Genomic DNA, 23,650 nt, shown 5'->3' with positions numbered 1-23,650 from the left:
GCAATACTGCTTTTATTGTTAACAGTGTGGAAGTAGAAAGAACACACAAAACATCTGAATTCTCAAAATATAGGCTTACGTACAGACTTTGAAATCGATAAAAGTGCATGGATGGTCACACATACTATTTTCCTTTTTAACATTAGCAATAATGCTTCCCTCCCAAGATTTTAAAACATGTGGCATATCAAAATTTTTAATAAATAGCAAAGATTATGCAAATCTCAGTGTACTCAGTCCCTTGCTTAAAACCTATCCACTGTTTGCATTCTCAAATCGATCCAGCTAATATCCTTCTCATGCCATCTCTACACACACACACACACACACACACACACACACACACACACGAGTGTGCACCAAAAAAAAAAAAACTTGATCACACTGGGCAAGCAGAACTTTCATAGTATGCATTTTTCCCACTAGGCGAGCATCAAGCAACTCACTCTGAGTTAGTGCACCCAGTGACATCGCCTGAGAGGGTTCTCTCTGGTAACAGCGAAACAATTTTTTTCATAAAAACGTTTCACTCGAATCTCTTTTTTTGTGATGGCTGATTTCAGAGAACAGCATGCGGCTGTGAAATTTTGTTCCCTGCTCAGGAAAAATGCCAGAGGAACAGTTGTGACAATGAACACAGCTGGGCAGCACTATGGGAAAAATTCAAGTACAGTGAACCCTCGTTTATCGCGGTTAATCGCTTCTAGACCCTACCGTGATAAATGAAATTCCGCGAAGTAGGATCCCTTATTTGTAAATCAAATATTTTCGTAGTTAGAGCATAGAGGACATGAAAAACACCCTTTAGTCACCATTACACTCGTATTACCCAATTTATTAAATGAAAAAGGGAAAATACAGTAAAACATTTTGGACGTTACAATTATCATTTATTATTTATTATATTATTTATGGCATCAAGCGTGTACAGTATGAGCCAATCAGTGGCAGTAATGACAGAGCATGCGCTGTTACGCAAAAACCGCGATAGAGTGAAGCCGCGGAAGTCGAAGCGCGAAGTGGCGAGGGTTCACTGTATATGAGTGGTTTTTCTCATTTCAAAAAAGGTAAAATGTCACTTGATCACAAACCCTGTTCTGGATGCTCATCCACTCATGGTTCATTTGGATATTGTTCCACCAGGTGAGACTGTTAATTAAGCAATTAAGCTTTCTATTTAGAGGTTCTGAAAAGATTGTGTAACATTGTGCGGGGGTAGGGTAACTGATTTGGGGGGGGTGGGGGGGTGGAGATAGACACCGGGAAGGGGGACTGGTTTTGCCACCACAACAATACACCTGCTCACACAGCCATCTCAGTGTGCCAGTTTTTGGCAAAAAACAGCATGCCTCTCTTGACCCATGTACCTGACTCACCTGATCTCACTCAGGGTGACTTCTTTTTGCTTCCACGAATGCAGGGGGATATGAAAGGACAGTGATTTGATAATGTATAAGAGGTTAAGAAAACAAACGAGGAGGTGCTGTCAGCATTCCAAACTGGTGAGTTTGAAAACTGTTTCCAAAAATGGAGTCACAGATTTGACAAATACATTAAGTAAAATTGAGATTACTTTGAAGGTGATAGAGTTGTTTTGTAAAAAATTTAAATACATAGCTTTGAAAGAAATGTCAGGGTTTTTTTGGCACACACACCCCCCCCCCCCTCAAATGAAGCCCAGAAGCCTTCCTTTACTTCCTAAAATAACACAGGTTTGTATTCTACTTTTTTACTCCCAACCCCTGGATTTTTCTTTTTTAAGAATTATTCATTCCTCAGATAATCAATTTGATTCTTCAACACCCCAATTCAAATGCTCAGTTCTTCTGTCTTCCCTTTCCATTGCCTGACTTTACTATGTATTTGAGAGGAATGACTAAAATCACAGCTTGGCTGAGATGCAACTTAGCCATCAGTGCATCTTTGTTTTCTAAAAGCATTAAGGAGGCCTTTTACTAAAGGTTTTCCCTTTGCAATACATTATTTGATCTCTTGACTGACAATTGTTGATTCAAGTAAAATGAAATAAATTAGTTCGATTTTTATACATTTATAATTACTTTTATCAATCCAGCTTTGAGTATTTTCTTCTCTGAAAACCATACTCCCCCAAACTACACCCTCTATGGTTGTGCTCTCACAATACTAATATCCAATACTCTTTAGAACTGGGCTAGACAGTACAAGAGCAAACCACAACCTTTCTCTAGGGCAGTGGTTTTCAAACCTTCTAATGCCGCGACCCTTTAATACAGTTCCTCATGCAGAGGTGACCCCCTAACCATAAAATTATTTTCATTGCTACTTCCTAACTGTAATTTTGCTACTGCTATGAATTGGGCAACTCCTGTGAAAGGGTCATTCAACCCCCAAAGGGGCCGCAACCCACAGGTTGAGAACCACTGTTCTAGAGCAATCCATACTAAAAACTATTGCTTTCAATCTTCTGAAATAAGTACTTCTAGTCATCTTTTTTTACAGCAAGAAAGCCTATGTAATCTACATATCATATTGTTAATGAATTCTCCTTTTATCCTGATGGGAGCCAGGATCTTTCTCATATGGTCCAGTTTCACTCAGATATGTTAAAACTTTACAGACTAACTAAAGTGGAAATATATAGTCTTGCCATAAACCTCTTCCAATTTTGAACCAAACACTGTTTTAATGACTGCTTCTCCCTCAGTTCTGTAATTCCCATTAACCATAATGCTATCCATAATTTGTTATGATCCACAATATAAAGTAACCTTATAAATGGTAAATTGAATAGATGACCCTCCAAAATGTGTGCAGCTTAATACCAAGTACCTTTGACTATGCTACCTTCCAAGACAAAAGTGCTTTGGAAATGTGGTTAAGTAAGGATCTTATGATAGATAACTATCTTAAATTATTAAATGACCCACTGAAAACAAAAGGTTCAGAGTCAGTGATAAAATGTGTTAGTGACAAAGACAGAAGTCAGAGAAATAGAAAATTTTGAAGATGCTATGCTGCTCCAAGCTTTAAAGTTGGGATTAGAGCCTTGTAAACAAATAACAGGTAGCTTCTAGAAGCTAGAAAGAGCAAGGAAATGAATTCTTCCACATGTTCCAGAAAGAACTCAGCCCAGCCAATATCTTGATTTTATCACAATGAGATTCATTTTGTACTTGCCTCCAAACTACATGGCAATCATTTGGTTTTGAAGTCATTAAGTTTGTGGTAATGCATTACAGTAGTATTAAGACTCTAATATATAGACATCTAAGAAAATTGGATTTATTCTCTATATGAAACTAATGAACTATAGGAATAAATGTAAGTCATACAGAAAATGTTTTAGCAGGCACAGAAGTAAGAAAAAAGAAAAACCACAGTTAAAATTCACTTTAATAATATGTTATTTAACCCAATATATTCAACATATTGCTTCAATATGTGCAAGGCAGCATCAAAAAGTTTCAGGAAAAATTACATTATTTCTTAATTTCATTATTTTACATGAACTTTTAAAGATTCCCTTGTATTAATATAAAAATATTAGCACAGTTATTTGGTAGAGTTTTTTTTCTGGTTTTGGAGGGGCGGACTTTTCTCAACTACAGCGCAATAATTAAACATAAAAAATTAAAAACTGATAAACACTTCAAGGTACTTGAAGGACTGGACGGCACCAGTAGGAAACCAGAACTGTGAGTTTAACAAGCCCTGGTGCCATAGTAGTTACACACTGAGCAGCTTACTGCAAAGTCAGCTGTTCGAAACACCCAGTCACTATCCACGAGAAAGATGGGGCTTTCTACTCTGAAAGTTCATCGTGGTATCTCCCTGGGGCAGAGTTAATAGGAGTCCACACTGACTTGAGGGCAGTGAGAAGAGATTGGTTACTTTAGGGAAACCAATCATAACTGATAGCCTTCCTATAAAGTGACAAGTCTTACAAAGCTTTGGGGGGTTTCCTGATAGAAACTGATGGCAGTAAATTAAGCTGAGTTGATGGCCACCACCTAGGGAGCCCAGCAAAAGCAGGTTAACCAACAACGTGCTACCCTCAAATGGTAATCAAGAGAAGGAAATGCATTAGTGCCAGAAATCAAAAGGCCCTTAAATGGAAATTTAAAAGCAAAACATTTTTCCTTAACAAAACAAAAACAACAACAAAAAACTGCATAAGCAATTCAGAAGTGTAGTAAGGCTTAAATTCCGAGCACTAGGTTTGCAGAATACTATGGCTTACCAGAGCCCAAAATCCATTTTGATATCAGCTCCATTCTTTCTGGCCATTGACCAATATATGAAAAGCTTTGCCCTCAGAGAATTCCAGAACATTTATCTGTGTACATTTATACATACTGAGTGTTTTTGAAATAGATTGCTATCATGGTCCCAGCCAGCCCAGCAAAGGGCACTCTAGTCCCTAGGGACTTGCCTGGATATGCCGCAAAGGAATTCGGGGCACTAGGGCCTGCATAGTTAGGAGTAATACCCTGAGTGCCTTGGGGGCATGGGAGTTGACCTGAAGCACTCAATCTTGTAAATTTTGCCATATACAATAGTGTATGTATCCCAACCACAATCTTGTTTCACTTCTGTAGTCCAGCTGCAACCATGATAAACTAACTTATGATTTTGTGGTGTGTTTTTTTAATTCAGACATGAGCTACATCAGCTTTACAAGAAAGAACAATAATTTAATTAGCATTCTATTCATAGTATGCAGAATTAAATTTCACTTTCAGAGCTGCCTCACATGTAGTAGAAAAAAATGGCATGTACCACGGCGGTACACATAGGCGCCGATATACACTGCAAGACACTTTGCTCCCATCTAAGCGCTGGTGAAAGGCCAGACAGTTTTAAAGAGCCTGCCATGGTCACCACCTGGAGAGCCCAGCTAAGGCAGATAAACCAACAATGTATTATCCTCAAAGGCTAACCAAGTGAAGGAAAGGCATTAGTACCAGAAATCAAAAGGCGCCTCTTCTGCAGAAATCAAAAAGAGAGTACTGGTTTAAATCAAGGAGCCCTGGTGGTATAGTGGTTATAATTGGGCTGTGAGCTGCAAGGTCAGTAATTGAAAGCCACCAGCTGCTCTGTAGGAGAAAGATAGGGCTTTCTACTCCTTTAAGGAGTTGTAGTCTCAGAAACTCACAGGGGCAGTCCTACTTTGCCCTACAGGGTCACTATGCATCACCAACTCAATGGTTGTGAGTTTGGTTTGGTTGGTTTTGGGGCAAACATAGCTTTGATGGAGAGTCCATCAGTTTCCGACCTCTCTTTTCATTTGTCTCATCATTATTATCATACAATCACCATCATCATTATTGGCGATTCCCCAAAGATTACTTTTAGTGCGACTGTGGAAGGATTTTCTGAAGCAACAGACCCCCAAGTCAAGTTCATTCAGAGGAAACCTAGATAGCGGAGCAGAAGCTGGTAAAGGATGGATTTACCATATATACTTGAGTATAAGCCGACCCGAATATCAGCCAACGCACCTAATTTTACCACAAAAACTGCATTAAAAATGTGAACTCGGCTTATACACGAGTATATATGCTATCTCCTGAACTCTACATTTTTACACTCCACATCCCTGAATTTATGCCTGTGAACAACTTGAAGCTTCCCTTAGAAGAGCTTGTTCCACTTAATGCAGAGAACGGTAAGAGAGATTCCAATTCAGGTTGGCAGGGTGATCTCTGTGGCCCTTAAAAACAGGAAGCAGTTACAGGAGACACCTCCATCCCTGGTCCTATAAAGAATTAAACATACGAAATCTCGTAGCTGGGAAATGAAGCTGGGCAAGAGAGCAAACTGCAGAGACCTGGACCAGAAACAGATATAAAAGTGGTTCTCACGAAACGAGAACTCAGAGAAGGCCTTAAAATCAGACTCTAACAAATCTTTAATATATCTTAATATATCTTTAATATATCATAAAATAAAATTGCTCAGGAAATGATACGATATTATACATAATAAAAATTCCCTGAACTCAGTAAAATAGTTGGGATTATCCAGTTTGAAGGGGAGACAAGAAAGCAATTAATATAGTAAACTTACATCATATGCCTTCAACATAAAGAAAGTAAAGTAGAGAGCTCAACAACAGCCCTAGAGCATCATTTTATGAAACTAGCAATGGAGACAATCAAGCTTGAAATAGTTCTTGTGTATGAGTCAAGCCAGATAAAGAAGGTGAGAGCGATCTGAGGACTGTCCAGTCTTTGACAGAGGTGAAAAACCCTGTGTAGCTCACCAAGCACAGGAAGGAATCTAAGGAATTAATAGCCATAGAGAAAGAGTATCTAAAGAAAGGTAGTAATGATAAAGGTCGTATTCCTACAACTCCTCACAGATACTCGCTGACTTGGTAGGTTTTGAATACCTTTTTATTCTTCCCATTATGAATGCTTTCAATTTCAGTATCTTTACACATCTTATCTTTATTTGTCTTTGACGGATGACATGAAAATGATAATATCAGCAAATTACATGCTCCAGCGTTTTATGTAGTACATATTACTAACAATATGTGCTAAAATCAATGGAAGAATCCTATGTATGTACAAATTTACAAATGTACCAAAATAAATGAATGGAAGGTATTTAGTGTGAATCATAACTCAAATATGTAAATCCAGGACTACCTGTTACAACATGCTGATAGGTGCACTTCAGAGAATGTACGAGCTTAATTTTATCTTTTTCCACCTTGAGACACGTTTTCTAGCTTTAGAATCTAATCCCAAGAAAAATATGACCTCTCTTTAAGAAAAGAAATGTGATATTTTTTCACATGATTTTGGCCACCAAACTCAAAGATTTGGCTATTCCTTATGACTCTGAGGTACTATTGTAAATATTAAGATTTTAATGGTCTGAGAAGTTTGGAAAGTACTGGCTGATGGATCCCTGACCTAAAAGCCTAATAATGTTAGTTGGGATTGCAAAAGCAATATGCAAATTGAAGCCACGGGGTAAGGGAGTGATTACTTGGTTTCTTCCACAAATTTCTAAAACTTTAGTTATACATGCACTCTACTAGATCTACATATATGTAGAGCTTTTAGTTTCCTTCACCAACATTTATTTCTTAAACGTATTGATTCATAGGAGTAGCCTTACAAGAAAATATGTTCTTCTTAGAAAGTTTGGTGAATCTTAGAAGACATAAGCGACTTTAAAGAAGAATCTGCCTAAAAGATATAGCAATTATGGGGGTTATTCCCTACAAGACAATTTGATAAAGGAAGTTTGACGTTAACACTTAAGGGAGGTGAGAATTGTACTGTGTACTCTTAATTAACAACTTTATTTAGCCAGGAGTTTGATGTTAGCACAGAGAGAGGTGAGAATTGAATTCTGAAATTTGTGAATAAACTGACTGAGGGAAGAAAGAAAAGAATGATTTGCTAAGAGGACTTACAAGAAAGCCAATAGCTCATTCTTCACAAGCCTTTCAGCAAATAAAGATAATGGAAAACCCAAAAGTGAGCTAACGCTAGAAGAAAAATGCACTTTTCCTTAAAGAAAGGCTACAGACCAGTCTCACATAGAAAACAACTGACTTTAAGTTATAGCTATGCTCTTTACAAGGAGTCTACAGAATAATAAGGGGAAAAAAATCAGAAAATACTACTCCATGGAAAAGGGCAGCATACTTAATAGAGTGGAAGAAACTCACTACCAACAAATCAATATGACTCATAGCAACTGTATAGGGCAGGGTAGAAAGAACTACCTCTGTGGGTGTCCAAGATGGTACATTTTTTTAAAAGTAGAAAGCCTTGTCTTTACCCATTGGAGTGGCTGAGAGTTTCAAACTGCTGTTGACACCTTGAAGTTAGCAGCTCAACCGGTAACCACTCGGCAAGTGACAAAGACAGAGCCTTGAGAGAGAGACAGGTTGACACACTGGGTATAAAAAATGGCCTCTGCACTAACAACTGTTAAGAGTGATGCAAGAACAAGGAATGTTGTTTTAGGTTGTGCCTAGGGTAGCCATGAGGCGGGGCAGGCACTTAATAACAACAACATAGAAAAACAAAAGCTTGCCTATGATAGAAATGATCCAAAACTACTTTGACACAGGAGAATGTAGTGCATGTTAAAAAATAACTCAGAAATATGGCTGCTAACGATAGTGTCTTTCTCGATGCATCTACAACTCCCCTGGAGGCTTAATTAAGCCTAACGGAATAAAATTTGATTAATTTTGCTTGAAAAGATTTTCTTAAAACTTCTCTCCGTGTCATCTTAGTTGACACCTTGGTATTGCTTTGATCTCCTCTACCAATTGTTTTATGGGTCAAAGGATGACGTTTGTACACTGTTAACTCAGTAACAGTATTACTTTGAGGACAGTGCTCAATTATTTTTAAAGCTCAACTTTGTAATTTAAATGAACTTGTAAAGTTATCTTCATCTAACAACTCCAAGGCATCTGGCCTACCAGCTCACTGAAATTTTCCCTCTCCAGTTTCAATATCTTCCTGAGTAATTTTTTTTCCTGAGTAATTTCAACATCCCTATTTAGGTTCTAGACATTATCATAGCCTCAATGATCCTCAATCATCTGTATTATATTAACATTCCCCCATATTATACTTTAACTATTCACTCATATAATAAATTCACTCATATAATAAATTCTTTACATAAGAACCTAATTTCAAACCTTCCTACTTTCATATAAAATCTGTCCTTTGCTTTTGTGAATCTCTTCGCGTCTAATTGAATCTCTTCTCGTCTAATTTAATTGAATCTCTTCTTGTCTAACGTCACCAATCTCTTTTTCTTTTGTTCAATTCCTACATCTCAGCTGGGCAACATGCTTTAAGTCACACACACCAAAAAGTTCTAATCTTATGCCAAACGTCATTCAATCTTCACCTCACCTACTCTCTTAAAAAAATAAAGAATGATCAAATTTGTGATCAATGTAGTAATTCCATACTCATCATCACCCTCCGTTTGTTCATTCTCTACTCAGTCTTTTAGTGAAGCAGTCTTAGCGTCTAATTCTAGTAGCGATGGCATCTTTAGTTGTTTAGGTCAGTGCTCTCTAGTTATAATTCTAACTGGGTTCTCTTCAACATGGACATAATTAAGGACTCTTTTTATTCTTGTGATACTAGGTCTAAAATTATGTACTAGTTTGCCTTGAATTCCTTTTAATCACCTGTTTTCTCTCCTGTCTCAGCTTAACATCTAAATGAAGGTGTTTTATGATTTTATTTTCTAAAATTATATCTATGAAAAATTTTATCACTTTCCAAGGTTTCAACTTCCATTTCCTAAATTCTAAGTTCTCATACGATGGTCTTTCCAAAAAGCCCTATCAATACTTTTGCTAACGATTGGATATTTCTCCCTAGAAGATGAAAAGATACGCCAAATTACAACATACACAATACAACTCTGTGGTAAAGTGAAATTACTTGCTATGGTCTGTAGACCCGTGTTTTTGTAACTCCAAACAAATGACTGGGTGGGACCACGTAAATAGGGTGTGTGAAACACTACCAGAGGGGACTAATCAGTATTGCCATTTCAGTGAGTATATAAAGGCGTCATCTCAGAAGCAGAGAGAGAATCCAATGACCATAAAGAAAAGAGACACCAGCAGAGTATGTGCAAAACTCTAATGAAATTGTGGAAGCAGCAGAAGCGTGAGAAACCACAGCCCTGAGATGATGAAATAGAGCAGAAGAGCAGCACCAAGACCAGGACAGAGAAGCGGGACAGCACAAAAATGTGAGGCATCGTGGTGGGCTTCTAAGCCCACAAAATAAGGTACAAGCCAAGAGAACATCTCACTGAGAGATCAAGGACAAGCGGCAGGCAGACAGACTTGCCAACATGGTTAAGAAGAGGTGTTGCAGACAAAAGAACTGTAACTGTATCATTTTATAGTTGGCAAGCTCCTCCAATGAACCCTATTAATTCTACATGTTGTCTGTGAGTTCTGTGTGGCCACTTCACCAACTACTGAGGCTAGCAGATAGTTGAGTGCCAAGGGAGGAATGGTTGATGTCCGAATGAACAAGATAAAGACAGACGGAGGGTAGAGGCAGGCCTGACTTCTGACTTCTGACAACTGGTTTGGGGATGGCATTGAGTTGGTTTCTCATCCTCCTTTGTGTAGCCAGAGGAAGTTAGAAAAGTCCTACATACCATTTACTCAAATTCTCTCTACCATCTCTATTTTTAACAATTTCCTCATTGGTATAACCATTACAAACCTTCATTTATATGAATAAGAAGAAAAGTCAAGAGTTACTCCTGACTTTGTATCTTCAAACTCTAGTATCTCCTCAGAATGGTCTCACAACAATTGATTAGGAATATGGGTATACAACACACACACACACACCCTTACAAGTGCCTAAATCTAAGTGAAATTAATTCTTAAGGACATCTTAAATGTTTTTATTCAATTCTATTGCCATTCATTAGTATATTCTGACGTATTTAATTTTAAGTTGTTCTAAAGACCTTTGTTACCAATTCATTCTTCCAGAAGTCAGTGACCCTTTAAAGCACAGACTCAATGATGATGACTTTTCATTTCTGACAAGAAAAAAGCTAACATTTTTGTCCAGTTTACATTATCAATATCATTTCTCTTAAGCAACTACCAATGAAGGAATTTTCATACCTTATCATATTCACTCATCATTCCAAATAGATACATATCTAAAACCCAATCAAAAGGTGTATTTTCTCTGAAGTCCTGTTCCAAAGATCAGAGGAAGTATTTTGTCTAACCTCAGAGTCCTGTAACACTGTAATCCTCATATCCTGGCAGGTTCAAACTACTGACTTTCTGGTTTACCGCTAAGTACGTAACAATTGCATAACCATGGTTCTTTGTAATACAACATGTCTAAGATCTCCATGTTGAGAATTATAAAACTCTCATGAATTTAATACAAGATGAACTAAATAAATGAAGAGGCATATTGTATTCATGGTTTCAAAGACTCAACATTATAATTAGGTATTATAATTCTCTCCAAAGTGATATACAAGTTTAATGTAATTCCTATCAAAATACTACCACAGGCAAACTTATTATTAAATTTACATGGAAAGGCACATGCTCAACCACAGCTCAACTTATTTTGGAAAAGAAAAAAAAAAGACTTGAGTAAGTCTACCCAAAAGCAAAAACACGTACAGACCTACAACAATCAAAGCAGTGTGGAATAGCCAAAGGTGAAGACAAATAACTCGATAAGAGAAAGCCTAAAAACAGACACAAAGATATCCAAATGATTTATAATCAACATGCATATTCAATTCATTGGAGAAAGGATATATTTTTTTCAACAAATTTAGCTAACATAATAGAACATTCATAGACAAATAACAAACCTGTACCTAAACCTCATATCTTACTCAAGGCTACAGCTAGCTGATTCACTTTCGGGGAAAAGAGAAAGCATGTGAAAACCTTCTACTGCTATGGTTATTCAGAGTTCTCCTATTCAACACCAAATCTAAGAACTAGAAAAAATAATTGATAAACTGTATTATCATCAAAATTTTAGTGTTTTATTTTGCAAACTAATGAAAAAGCAAGCTACACACTGAGAGAAAATATTTGCAAATAACATCCCTGAATTATCTTTATTAATATAAGTTGTCTCTATTAAGCTATTTAAATAGAAGATATTAGCTAAAGGAGCTATTTCATTCCCCATAAAATATAAGTAGGTGAATAACATGTTTTTTACCTTCATGCATAGCATAAAGATAACAGAAGTCGACTTTCATGATTATATATGTAATTATTAATAAGTATCTTATATCCGCAATCCAATATTAATCTACCAAACCATCCTTTCTACAATCTATTGGTTTGGGGCTTACTTTTAAATGCACTTAGTTATATTTGACTATACTCAATAGTTTTTAATTTTCTTATACATATATCTCCTAGAAAAAATATATACACTTGGGATAATAAGGTCTAAAAGTTAGAAAAAATACATAAATCACCTGCACACTGAACACTGACGCTGAGGCTGAAGAGCAGTGAACATAACAACCATGGAGTAGTTGCGAGGGGGCGCCTTTATGAATTTTCGGAATTTATCACCATTCATCCGGAAGATTGAGCGCCTGGAACTCCAGTCCATCAGCTGTTCCACTTTTTCAGCTAAAAGATTCTAGAATTAAACATAGGGTTAAAGTCTTTTAGCTTGAATTTCATAGAAATAGAATAATATATGGTAGTATCTTAACCCCAAATTCAATTCTGTTAAAAGTCTATTGTGGTGCATCTATTCATTGTTAAATGACCACATATACAGAAAATACTTCATTGTTAGGGAAAAATGGACATAAAATATAATCACATTTCTTAATAATTCCCAAGGCTTATAAAACAGACAAGAAAAGTAAAACAGTTATTTCCAGTTCTAGAGAGAAGGAATAGATGTGCACTGAAGAAGACGTGGAGATACATGAAAACAGACAAAAATGTTCTAAGAAAAGCCTGCTCCGCCTACAGGGTGAGCAAAGGTAAAGATAAAAACAAAACAAAAAGACCTGTTATACAATAATCATTATACTCCAATCAAAACCACACTCAAACTCATTGCCATCAAGTCAATTGCAGCTCACAGATGGCCTACAGAACACAACAGAAGTCTTCATGGGTTTCCGAAACTGTCAATCTTTGCAGGATCTGAGAGTATCATCTAACTCCCAATTTCCCATGGAGCTACTGATGGGTTCAGAACTACCAACCTTATGGCCACCAACCCAACGTGTAATTCACAATCAATGTCACTGGAAGAAATAAAGAAAAATCGCAGCCCCACCTCCAAACTCAAGAGAATATGGTGGCTGGGGAACTTGGATGCATTCCCTCCCTGTGTGGGGAGCTAGGATTTCCATTCTCACTCCACATGGTACCTGCAGACAAAACAGACACTTGGATTTCCACATTTCCCTACGAACAATAAGGCATCCCTCCACTAACTGGTAGCATACTGTCAGAAGGAAGCCAGTAGAGTCATGATTTTCACTGGCTTGCATGTCAATGGAAGACACATACATACACACATAAAAATTAAGAAACCCTTCCACTGCCAGACAGGGATGTCCTTCATATAAACAGTGGGGAGATAGAAGTCCCTGTGTAGTAAAAACAGTTCATACATGAACCTAATAAAAGTTGGAAGTTCTAATCCAAACAAAGGAATCTTGGATGAAAAGCCTGGTGTGATCTACTTTCAGAACTCAATCCCATGGAACACAGTTCTACTCTGATGCACATGGCATGGCAAGCGACAGACTTGCCTTCACAGCAACTGGTAGTGAGGTGCAGCAAAAGTTAAGAGGAACCACCACCACCCCAAACGGATGCCAAATGGGGAACCTGGACTTCCACCTCTGCCTGACAGTAACGAAACTATGTTCCTCCTCCTCTGGAAGAATCATGTGAAAAAGGAAAGATTCTCAAAGCAAAAATTTTGAGATCAAGAGTCTCATAATGCAAGATTCAAACTAACTAGCTTTCAATCAAAATATCACTCACCATTCAAAAAAAAATCTCAAATTTAAGGAGGAAAGACAATCAACAGATGCCAATTCCAAAATGATACCAAAACCCACAAACTTTTAGAGTTAGCTGACGCGTATTTTTAAAGTAAAACTTACTTCTTTAAGCTTTTTACAACCATCAAAAGTAATACTGCTTTGAACTCAGGTACATCATAAAACAATGTTGCTTTTTGACTTAGATACTATCATTGCTGTCCTAAGACATTTTAGTTTTCATAAAAATCTTCATACTAACATGAACCCACTTTCTATCTCCATTGGGAAGAATAGCAATTGTGGGTCAAGATTAAATGCCTGTATGGACTACTTGTTAAGTAGAAATTGCTGTTTTTTCACACCATGGGAAATCACTGCAATACTTTTAACTGACAAACGAGATGCATCTATATTACATGAGGGGTACCAAAAAAAACCCGAACCCCCCTCCAAAGCTATGTACCTAATTTTTTTAATAAAACAACCTTATCACCTTCAAAGTACTCTCCACTACACTTACTGCATTTGTCAAAATCTGAGATTCCATTCTTGGAAACATTTTTCAAACTCATGTTTGGATGGCTGACAGCACCTCCCTCGGTTTTTTTTTCTTCAACTCTTCTGTCATCAAATGGCTGTCCTTTCATGTCCTTCTTCATTCAAACAAAAGGTCGCAAAGAGTGAGGTCAGGTGAGTAAGGTGCGTGGGGCAAGAAAGGCATGTTGTTTTTTGCCAAAAACTGGTGCACTGAGATGGCTGCGCGAGCAGGTGTATTATCGTGGTGGCAAATTCAGCCCCCCTTCTGCCACAAATCAGGCCTTTTTTTGTCACACACTGTAATGCCACCTTTTCAGAACCTCTAAATAGAAAGCTTGATTAACAGTCTGACCTGGTGGAACAAACTCCAAATGCACCATGAGTCGACATTTTCAGTTCTTCAGGAAGTTGGTAAAAGACATCTAGAAGGAGGGAATTTTCACTTTTTGAAACAAGAAAACCATTTGTACACTTGAGTTTTTCCCATAGTTCTGTCCTTATAAGCTGTGTCCAACATAGCAACAGTCTCTGCAGCATTTTCCCCCCAAGTAGGAAACAAAATTTCACAGTCACAAGCTGTTCTCTTAAAGTGGCTAGCACATAAAGCGAGATTGAAGTAAAACTGCTTTCACAAAAAAATTCACTTTGACCAGAGGGAACCTTCCCAGGCAACGCCACTGGGTGCACTAACTCAGAGTGAGTTCCTCAATGCTCGCCTCGTGGGAAAAATGCATACTATGAAAGCAGGGATTTGTTTTTCTTTGAGGGGGTTGGGGATGGGTATCCCCTCGTATATAAATAAAATCCTACAAATCAATAAGAAAAAGCAGGGGGGAAAAAAAAACATACAAAGGACTCAAACAGGTACTTCACAAAAATTAAACTCAAAAGATCAATAAGCAAATAAAAAAGTTCTCATCTTTATTAATCAGAAAAATGAAGTCAAAGTATAAGCATCAAGGTCATAGACATAGACATCAAGGTAAAACTGTCTCACAGCAACTCTACTGGACAGAGTGGAGCTGTCCCAATACTTTCCCTGAGGAAACTCTTCCTGTAATCTTTACAGCAAACAAACAAATCTCCAGCTGGTGGATTAAAAACAGTTAAACTTTTGGGTAGCAGCCAAGCACTTAACTAATGCTCCACCAGGGATCCTAAAGCTACAGTATACTGCCCAGAGTGGCTGCAAAGAAAAGGGTTAACATCAACTAGTTGAGGTGAAGTGAAATTCCTTGGTATCATTCTTCTATGCAGTGTTTATAAGTCCTAACAAATGCCTGAGTGGGGGAACAAGCAAATAAGAGTCTACAAGACCAATGTATGGGAATTGGACCATTTTGCCATTCTGCTGGATAGAAAGTAAACCATCTCAGAAGCAGGAATGGAGAACCCCATGACCATCAAGAAAGAAGAGCCAGGAACAGAGCAATCTAAGATTCCCATGTGGAGAGAGAAATGGTAGTGGCAGCACAGAGCAAGAGGCAGTGATGGGCTTTCCAGTCCCCAGAACAAGTAAAACTGAATGCCTTTGGACAAGAAGCTAGCATGCAAAGTGAGGGGTCCTTTGGCATAGCATTTGTCCAAGCAGGGCGGAGGCCAAGGGTTGAGTGGCTGAGAAGCCAAGGAACAGAGAAGAGGCACTATGGACAAAAACCGGTATTCCTAAACATTCCTAATCCTGACTTGTAACCTGTTAATTTCCATAATAAACCCCATAATTGTGAATACTGTCCGAAATTTCTGTGTGACCACTGCAATGGATCATCAAACACATCAGAAAACTAAAATGCCCTGGGAAGGACATCAGGTTTAAAAATAGGATAAAGAAGGTGAGAAAGTTTATTGTGCCAGCCTGGCTGATAAACACAAGTGGGATTAACTGAAGGGCAGAGAGATAAATGGCTCGGTGAGCCTCGCCTTTCTTGTCTCTCGCTCTGTGATCATCGGACCAGTGTGCAGCTGCCTTGCTTGTTCTGTGCTTCAATTTAAAGGCTATACTACCTGTGGGACACCTAGCCTGTGGACTGTTGTCGTTGTAAGTTGAGGTCCCTTTAAGACATCTCTGGAGCTGGGGACTGGAGGTTGGTGACCTGGCTGGCAGTTGGTGACCTGCCTTGCGGTTGGCTGCTGTGCTGACATAGCCTAGATCTCTCTATATAGAGAGGAAGATCTGGAAGCAGACTAGACTTGAAGGACTGCTAGTGTCTCACAACTCTCTTTCACGGGAGTGAGTTGCACTGAGCCATTTGTACTGCTTTATATAATTTAACTGTTCATTTCTTGTATTATATATCTATCTGTATATAATTTAACAGTTTATTTCTTGTGTTATATATCTAATTATCTTTATAAATAAATATATTAAATTATCAGTGATTTGGTTTTATCTCTCTAGAGAAACCTGTCTAACACAGAAGGCTGTTTGGGAGAGGCATGCCTGACCTCTGCCTCATAGGAATCATTCTTGTGCAGGAGTGGATTGGTTTCTCTGCCTTCCTTGGACAACCAGAGAAAGAAAGGCATGGCCCAGTAATATTTTCTCACTAATATTAACAAAACTGCAAAGCAATTAAACTGTCACTCATTCTTAGTGTAAGTATAAACCACTTTGGAAAACTAGTTAGTTCGATCTCCTAATGCTAAACACAGAAAAATATCATGACACAATTCTACTTCTATGCTTATACCAATAGAAATTCTTAACACACAGTCATTGAAAACGTGAAAAAATGATCAGAGGAGCATTATTAAAAGTCATGAAATGGACAAAACTAAAATGGCCTTAACAGAATGATTAATACAATGTAGTGTATTCATATACTGGAATACCAACCACACAGCCATGAGAATGAGCAAACTACATTTTCATATAGTGCATGATGAACTATCATAAATATAAGACTGAGTGAAAGAAAGGCATACAAAGGCATGGATAATGACTAAGACAACATGAAGAGTTGAGTGGTGGTAATGTTCATTTCCTGGACAGGTAAAGATAAGATAATCCTGTAACTGCTGCATAAAATTCTTTATCTTTGGGCTTTTCATTTTACTTGAAAAGATTTTTGAAGTATAGATGTACTCCTATAGGAGAAAGACACCCCCTACCTACACACCTATCAACAACTACCACCACCACCTATGCAAAACCAAGCATCTGTGGTCAGAAGGAGAGAATGGAATTGTACACCAGCACCAGAATTTAGGGAGAAATGTAATCTCAGTTCCTCCCCATCTCAAGTTTAAAAGTGTAGATGGCTCCCAGTGTAACAGTCAAAAAGAATGAGCATGTTCACAAGAAGGGAAATTAGAGTTAAAAAACTGAAGTGCTTTAAGCCAACCTGAAGAAAGGAAAAAATAGATTTAAGAGAGGGCTATTAACTTGGCCAAAGAACAGAAGTCTGAACAGTGATTTGGCACAGTGATTTGGCACATACAGACCAGCCAGGAAAGCACACAGATGCCATAGTAACTGTTTGAACAAGAAAAATTGTGGATAAAAACTGGAATAGGTAGCCAAAAAAAACAAGCAAATAAACCAGGAGCTTGATTTTGCCAAATGAAGTAGTTCCTAACATCAATACAAGCTATGTGTATTTTATATATTTAACTGCTAGTGTATTAATTCTGGCTTCACATATACCATGAAAATATTTTCTTTTCTTTTAAAAAAATCCAAGTTAATATTTATCTACCTCTGACCAATGACTTATCCTCCCTCTTAGCTCTGACCCCTGGTAGCCATTAAAGGCAGTTTAACCATGGGGGTAAAAAGGAAAATGTTCTAACACTGAAGAAAAAAAAAAGAAACTGCAAATCATATATCTCTACCAGAAATACAATCAGCAGTATCAGAAAACATTAACCATTATTTTGTTCAGAGGTTAAAAAAAGAGAAATTGAAATTACAGTACATAAATCATATCTAAAGCTCTTTGATGTAGGATAATTTTCACAAAGGAAAATAAGAAAACAATCTATTTGCAATATCATCTAAAAAAATAAAAGGTTGAGGAATAAACTATCCAAGGAGGTGAAAAATCCATTCATTGACACTGATAAAGCATTGCTGAAAGAAAATTAAAGACCTAAATAAATGGAAAAACATTAGTATTCATGGGTAGGAAGAATTGATATTATCAAAGTAGAAATACTACACAAAACAATCTAAATATCCAATGTACACCAATAATAATTCCAATCATTTAAAGAAATGAAAAACTGTTTATAAATTCATAAAGTTTTAAGGAACCTCACATAACTAAAATAATCCTTCCCTGTATATCTCAAATTATTTTTGTTGTGAAATGAAATTACTTGACATGGCTTTTCTATGCATAGTCTTTAAATTTTTATCAAATTTCTAGATGGGATCATGCAAATAAGGTGTCAAGAACTGTAACTTGGGAAATGATTAGTTTGGCTGTTCCTCTGGGTATAAAAGTGGGCCATTTCAGAAGCAGGAAGCTGAATCTCATTCCATTAAAAAAGAAGAGCCATCTATGAGCACATGCAAGATCCTTGCTTCAAGTGATACAGGTGGCACAGGCAGCAGAGGCAGGCCACAATGATCATCAAACAAGAGCAGAGGAGCAGAGCCTAGACCTTGAGCCAGAATGGTGTGAGTCTCAGCCCATCAAAAGAGTAAGCCCTTGGCAGAAGCCTAGCTTGCAGAGTGGGGTGCCCTTTGGACATTTATAAGGGCTAAAGGAACATGGTAACACTTCTGCAAGCAGGGCAAAGGCCAACAGATCACATAACTGAGAAACTGTGCTCCAAAAACAATCAACTCTGCCACTGAGTGGATTCCGACTCACAGTGACCCTCTTGGGACAAGGTAGAACTACTGTAGATTTCTGACACTGTTACGAGTATATGAGAGTAAAAAAAGCCTTGTCTTTCTCTTGAGGAGTGGCTGGTGGTTTTAAACCACTGACCTTGAAGTAAGCTAAATACTTAACCACCACTACACCAGCACTTGTGGGAAACGGAACCAGGAATAGAGTGTATTCGGAAATATTCTCTACACTAGCGATTCTAAACCTGTGGGTCGCGACCCCTTTGGATTGCCCAATTCATAACAGTAGAAAAATAACAGTTATGAAGTAGCAACAAAAATAATTTTATCATTGGGGGAGTCACCACAACATGAGGAACTGTATTTAAAGGATTGTGACATTAGGAAGGTTGAGAACCACTGCTCTACACTCATCCGTTAAGGAGTCTGGGGCTTCCATGGAGGGAGACCTTCACATCCGTAGGTTGGAACTGTGTTCCAATCACATTCTCGTAAGTAAAAGTTATTCCCCACGATGTTCCCCCATAATGCCAATCTTAAGGAGCTATCTAGTACACGGTTGCTACTACTGACTCTTGAAGGCTATCTGCCTGAAGGTTGTTTGCCACCTGGAGCAATCAGACCCTACTGTCTGTCCCAACCTAAGTAGTACCCACTCCCTTCTAATAAGGATCATAGGTACTCCCACCCCCACCCCCAGAAGAAGAGCTCAGGGGTACTTAAGGTCAAGCAAGCTCAGAAAAGACCCAAGGTTAGGCTGCCCTCTTAACTCTACACCCAAACTATCTTGTTAGTATATACCTTCCTGTCCATGTATGCCTATAGTACCTCCCTTCCTACTGCCTGTATGCCCCTAACTCATGCCCCCACCCCCATGTTACATGTATGCCTCTATACAACCCCTTCCTGTTGTGTATGTGCCTACCATGGGCTTGGATGCCTGAGACTATATGAGCTTGTGAGAGAATACATTATGCCCTCTCTCTGCTCAGACCTGGTTCCTGATGAGCACCCCAAAACTTTTGTCTATCTCTAAATTTCTTCCCTTCAATTACACAACCACCCCTTAAGACCCATCCAGATGTGGGGCCATCATTATGTAACCTGTGAGTTCCGTGTGACTACTACAATAAATTATCAAACTAACATAGAAGTGGAATGCATTGGGAGGGAAGGTAAATGTCAGAATAGGATAAGGAAGGATGGAGGTTGAAGGGATTACTGACTCACAGTAATCATACTTAGGCAGATACAGTTGGACTGGCCTTGCCTCTTTTTGTCAGAATTGGCCCCCACATCATTTCATCACTTTCATATCAATATGTGGGATATTCATTGTTGGATAAATAAATATCTCATTTGCAAACAGGTACAAGTACAAAAAAAATCACAACAGGTGTTAATAACGGAGAGGGAAAATCACTTGCAGCTATACCCAGCCATCTGGCCTTACTCCCTTGAGACCATGTATCCAGACAAGATGGCCATTATCACTGTAAACAAGTGTTGCAAGCACCCAATTATAATAATACATTATATCATAAAATATCTACAATGTTGCATAAAGTTCTTCACTGTTTATGGCAATATAATATGTGCTATAACTAATGAAAAATTTTACAAGAATATGGACAAGCAAAAAACAACTATAAATTACTAAGTTGAGAGATTTCTGACATTGTTACCTAAGAGGTGAATTTTTTTCCCCCACCAAGTTTATTGCAATGCCACATGAACAAATCAGTAAAATCAGTATTGGCTGAAGTATTAAAACCAAGAAAAGTTAAATAGAATCCAACAAATAAAAATGCTAAAGCAAAACTTTAACTATGCTTTAAAAGTTTTCCAATATTTTTTCACCAACTTAAAGAGGATTTAGTCTACAAGTTACTTACAAAAGGCAAGAACAATCGAAATTTTTTAAAGAACAAAACATTTCCTTTGAAAGACATGATTAAAATTTTACAGCTACCTACTGAATGAAATTTGCATTACTGACCTCTAAGATTAGAAATGGTGGTTACAGACAATTCTGACTCTACTGGTTTGCCTAGCATAATTAAGAACAGCCGTCTACTCAATACAGATGTTCTAAGGCTACTCAAGATTTATAACACTTGCATTATGTACTTAGCATTGAAGCAATTTATCAAATACATATATGGGGAAGAGACTAGGGTAGAAGTGTTAAGAGTACAAAATCTGCATGTGTTCATGAGGTTGATGCTGACGGAGAACAACCCTGAAGGACAGAGCAGAAACGCTCCATATGGTTCCCAAAGCTGCAAGTCTTTATGGAAGCAGACTGCTACATCTTTCTCTCGCAAACTGGCTTGTGGGTTCAAATGACAAAAACAAATTGTCTCCCAGTGCCAGCATCCAGAAGTCTGGCCTTTCAGTTAGAAGCCAAGTGCTTCAACCACACCACCACCTGGGATCCTAATTTTACAGTCTTGTCAATCATTTCTACCTTTAATTAAAACACTGCACTCACTAAAAATAGTGTCTTGCCTGTAATAATAAAGGAAGTTCACACTGACAACCTTTAGTGGAAGACTTACTGACTTGGACAGTTAAACCACAATCTCTGGCAACTCCTAGGAAATCAAGCTTAAAAATAAAAACAAGAGGTAGAGGAAAACCAAGCATTGGAACCAAAGGCGGCAAAGAGAAATTGATTCCACATAATCCAGGCAAGTCACTGAAATATACTAACAAAGTTTTAAAAAAGAGCGGCAAGCTAAGTTGATATCAAATTCTGTTGGCATGTTTATTAAAAGTGTGCTAGAAACAACAACCTAGACACATGTGACCTATAACTTATAGCATCTTTAAATTTTCGTTTCTTTCATCTTTAACTTCTAATTGTTATTGAAAATGTTGGTCCTGAATTTTCAGGTAGAGAATAAAGCTGTTTTTATTCAACGTGAGCAGAATGTCCCCTATTATAATAGAGAGGTATCCTCAACACATTTTCAAATAACAATCAATAAAAGCACTAGTACAAAATAATGTATTTATTAAAATGTTTTGCAGTATCATTCACACACACACACACACACACACACACACACACACTGACAAATTCACTGTTGTTGCGCTAATTCCAACTCACATATGCTACATTCTATCGAACAGAGCAGAACTGTCCCTGTGGGTTTCTGAGACTGTAAACTTTCTGGGAGCAGACGGCCTCATCTTTCTCCCATGGAGGGGCTGGTGGGCCCAAACTGATGACCTTGCGGTTAACAGCCCAACTCAAAAGCACCATGCCACTAGAATTATCATTCATTTAATTCAGCTTAATTTTCACATCTGGACCAAAAAAAAGCAGTGATTTCTAATTAGCAAAAAGAAATTGGTTCATCAACTAATAAACTAAGTAAAAGTTTTCTGCATATATCATTCAAAAATTCTGATTTCCCACTTTAGAAAAATTAAAATAGTAACATTAGTGCTAAGTAAGTTCAGTGCCATAGTTTAATTATAACTTTTAAATTTCAACAGGAAAAAAACACACTGAGATTTTACTCAGTATTCTGAGCTTCAGAACTGGCAAACCTTGAAACAATACTATTACATAGCCATGCAACTGACACATATTTTAATATATACATCATAAATTTCCAACTCGCTTTTACAAGCCTTTCCTATATTTAAAGTTCATTTATACTCAAGATTTCTTGAGTATAAATTTACCAGTAAGTCTAAAATATGTCATTTCCACCAAAAAGGGTTAGACTATACATTCATAAAATAAGCATATCCCTAAAGATTTAAAGAATATATTATCCTTTAGCTGATACCAAGGGCTCAAGTAGAAAGAAAATGCACAGAAAACTATGATGGCAACAAATGTACAAATGTGCTTGACACAATGAATGTATGTATGGATTGTGATAAGAGTTGCACGAGCCCCCAATAAAATGACTTAAAATATATATATTACCTTTTAATAAAATAGTACTGTATACACCCATATATTAGTTAACTCTTAATATTTCAACTAGTTACGATGAAAAGATTCAATTAAACTTGGAAGATAACTGAATAATCATTGCAAAATAAAAATCAAGTAATTTTAGTTCAAAAATTTTTCAATACCATATAAGCTACTTTACTAGGCAGCTATAGTCCTTTTGACAACAGTGTTACTAATCTAATACCAAAAAATGGACTTTGAAAATTTTCTTATTTCTAAATATAAAGTATAACATTGAAAACAAAAATATGAATGCATCAACACAAAAATATAATCAACTGATTGAGTTTCATAAAATGGACATTTTAAAACAGCATGCTTTATTAAAACATACACTAATTGGTTAAGATGAACAAGATAATAGTAGATACAATATTTTCTGGGGAAAAAATTAAGAAATGTTTAAAAGGACTCTCCAGGTCTCCACCACAAGACACAATGTCCCTCAGAGACCCATAATATTGCTTCAAAGAACAACACTGGAAGCATAGTGTGGGAATTGTGCCCAATCTGATCCCAACACACCTGGGCAAAACGCTAAGGCCATGCAACAGAGCAGCAAGGGGAGCAAAGAAATTGAGTCCCTGGGAAATACCAAAAGTAGACTATGAGAACAGGGTGTGACAACCCATCAGACTTGACCAGAAAACACTCCTAAAGGTCAACAAACCAGACCTGGAACTATTTATAGGCTTTTTTCTCCCTCATTTTTTTTTTTTGGGGGGGTCATTGGTTTTTGTTGTTGCTGTTACCTTATTTTTCTTTTCTTTTGTTGTTTTATTTTG

General features: G+C 37.4%; 1 protein-coding gene across 3 annotated transcripts in view; it reads right to left on the bottom strand.

Moving 5' to 3' along the window:
- The window catches only part of TUSC3 (tumor suppressor candidate 3), a 177,167-nt gene that overhangs the window by 113,584 nt on the left and 39,933 nt on the right, over window positions 1-23,650 (bottom strand). For all 3 annotated transcript variants that reach the window (XM_045286859.1, XM_004696177.2, XM_004696178.2), the window contains exon 2: window positions 11,998-12,167. In XM_045286859.1, the coding sequence (XP_045142794.1) occupies window positions 11,998-12,167 (170 nt within the window). The remainder of the gene's footprint in view (window positions 1-11,997; window positions 12,168-23,650) is intronic.

Source organism: Echinops telfairi, unplaced genomic scaffold (genome assembly GCF_000313985.2).
Source record: "Echinops telfairi isolate 266 unplaced genomic scaffold, ASM31398v2 ScPeMD7_9;HRSCAF=40, whole genome shotgun sequence".
In the NCBI taxonomy this organism is placed as follows: Eukaryota; Metazoa; Chordata; class Mammalia; order Afrosoricida; family Tenrecidae; genus Echinops; species Echinops telfairi.
The sequence above is the reverse complement of the archived record's forward strand: the minus strand, read 5'-3'. Positions and strand labels throughout refer to the sequence as shown.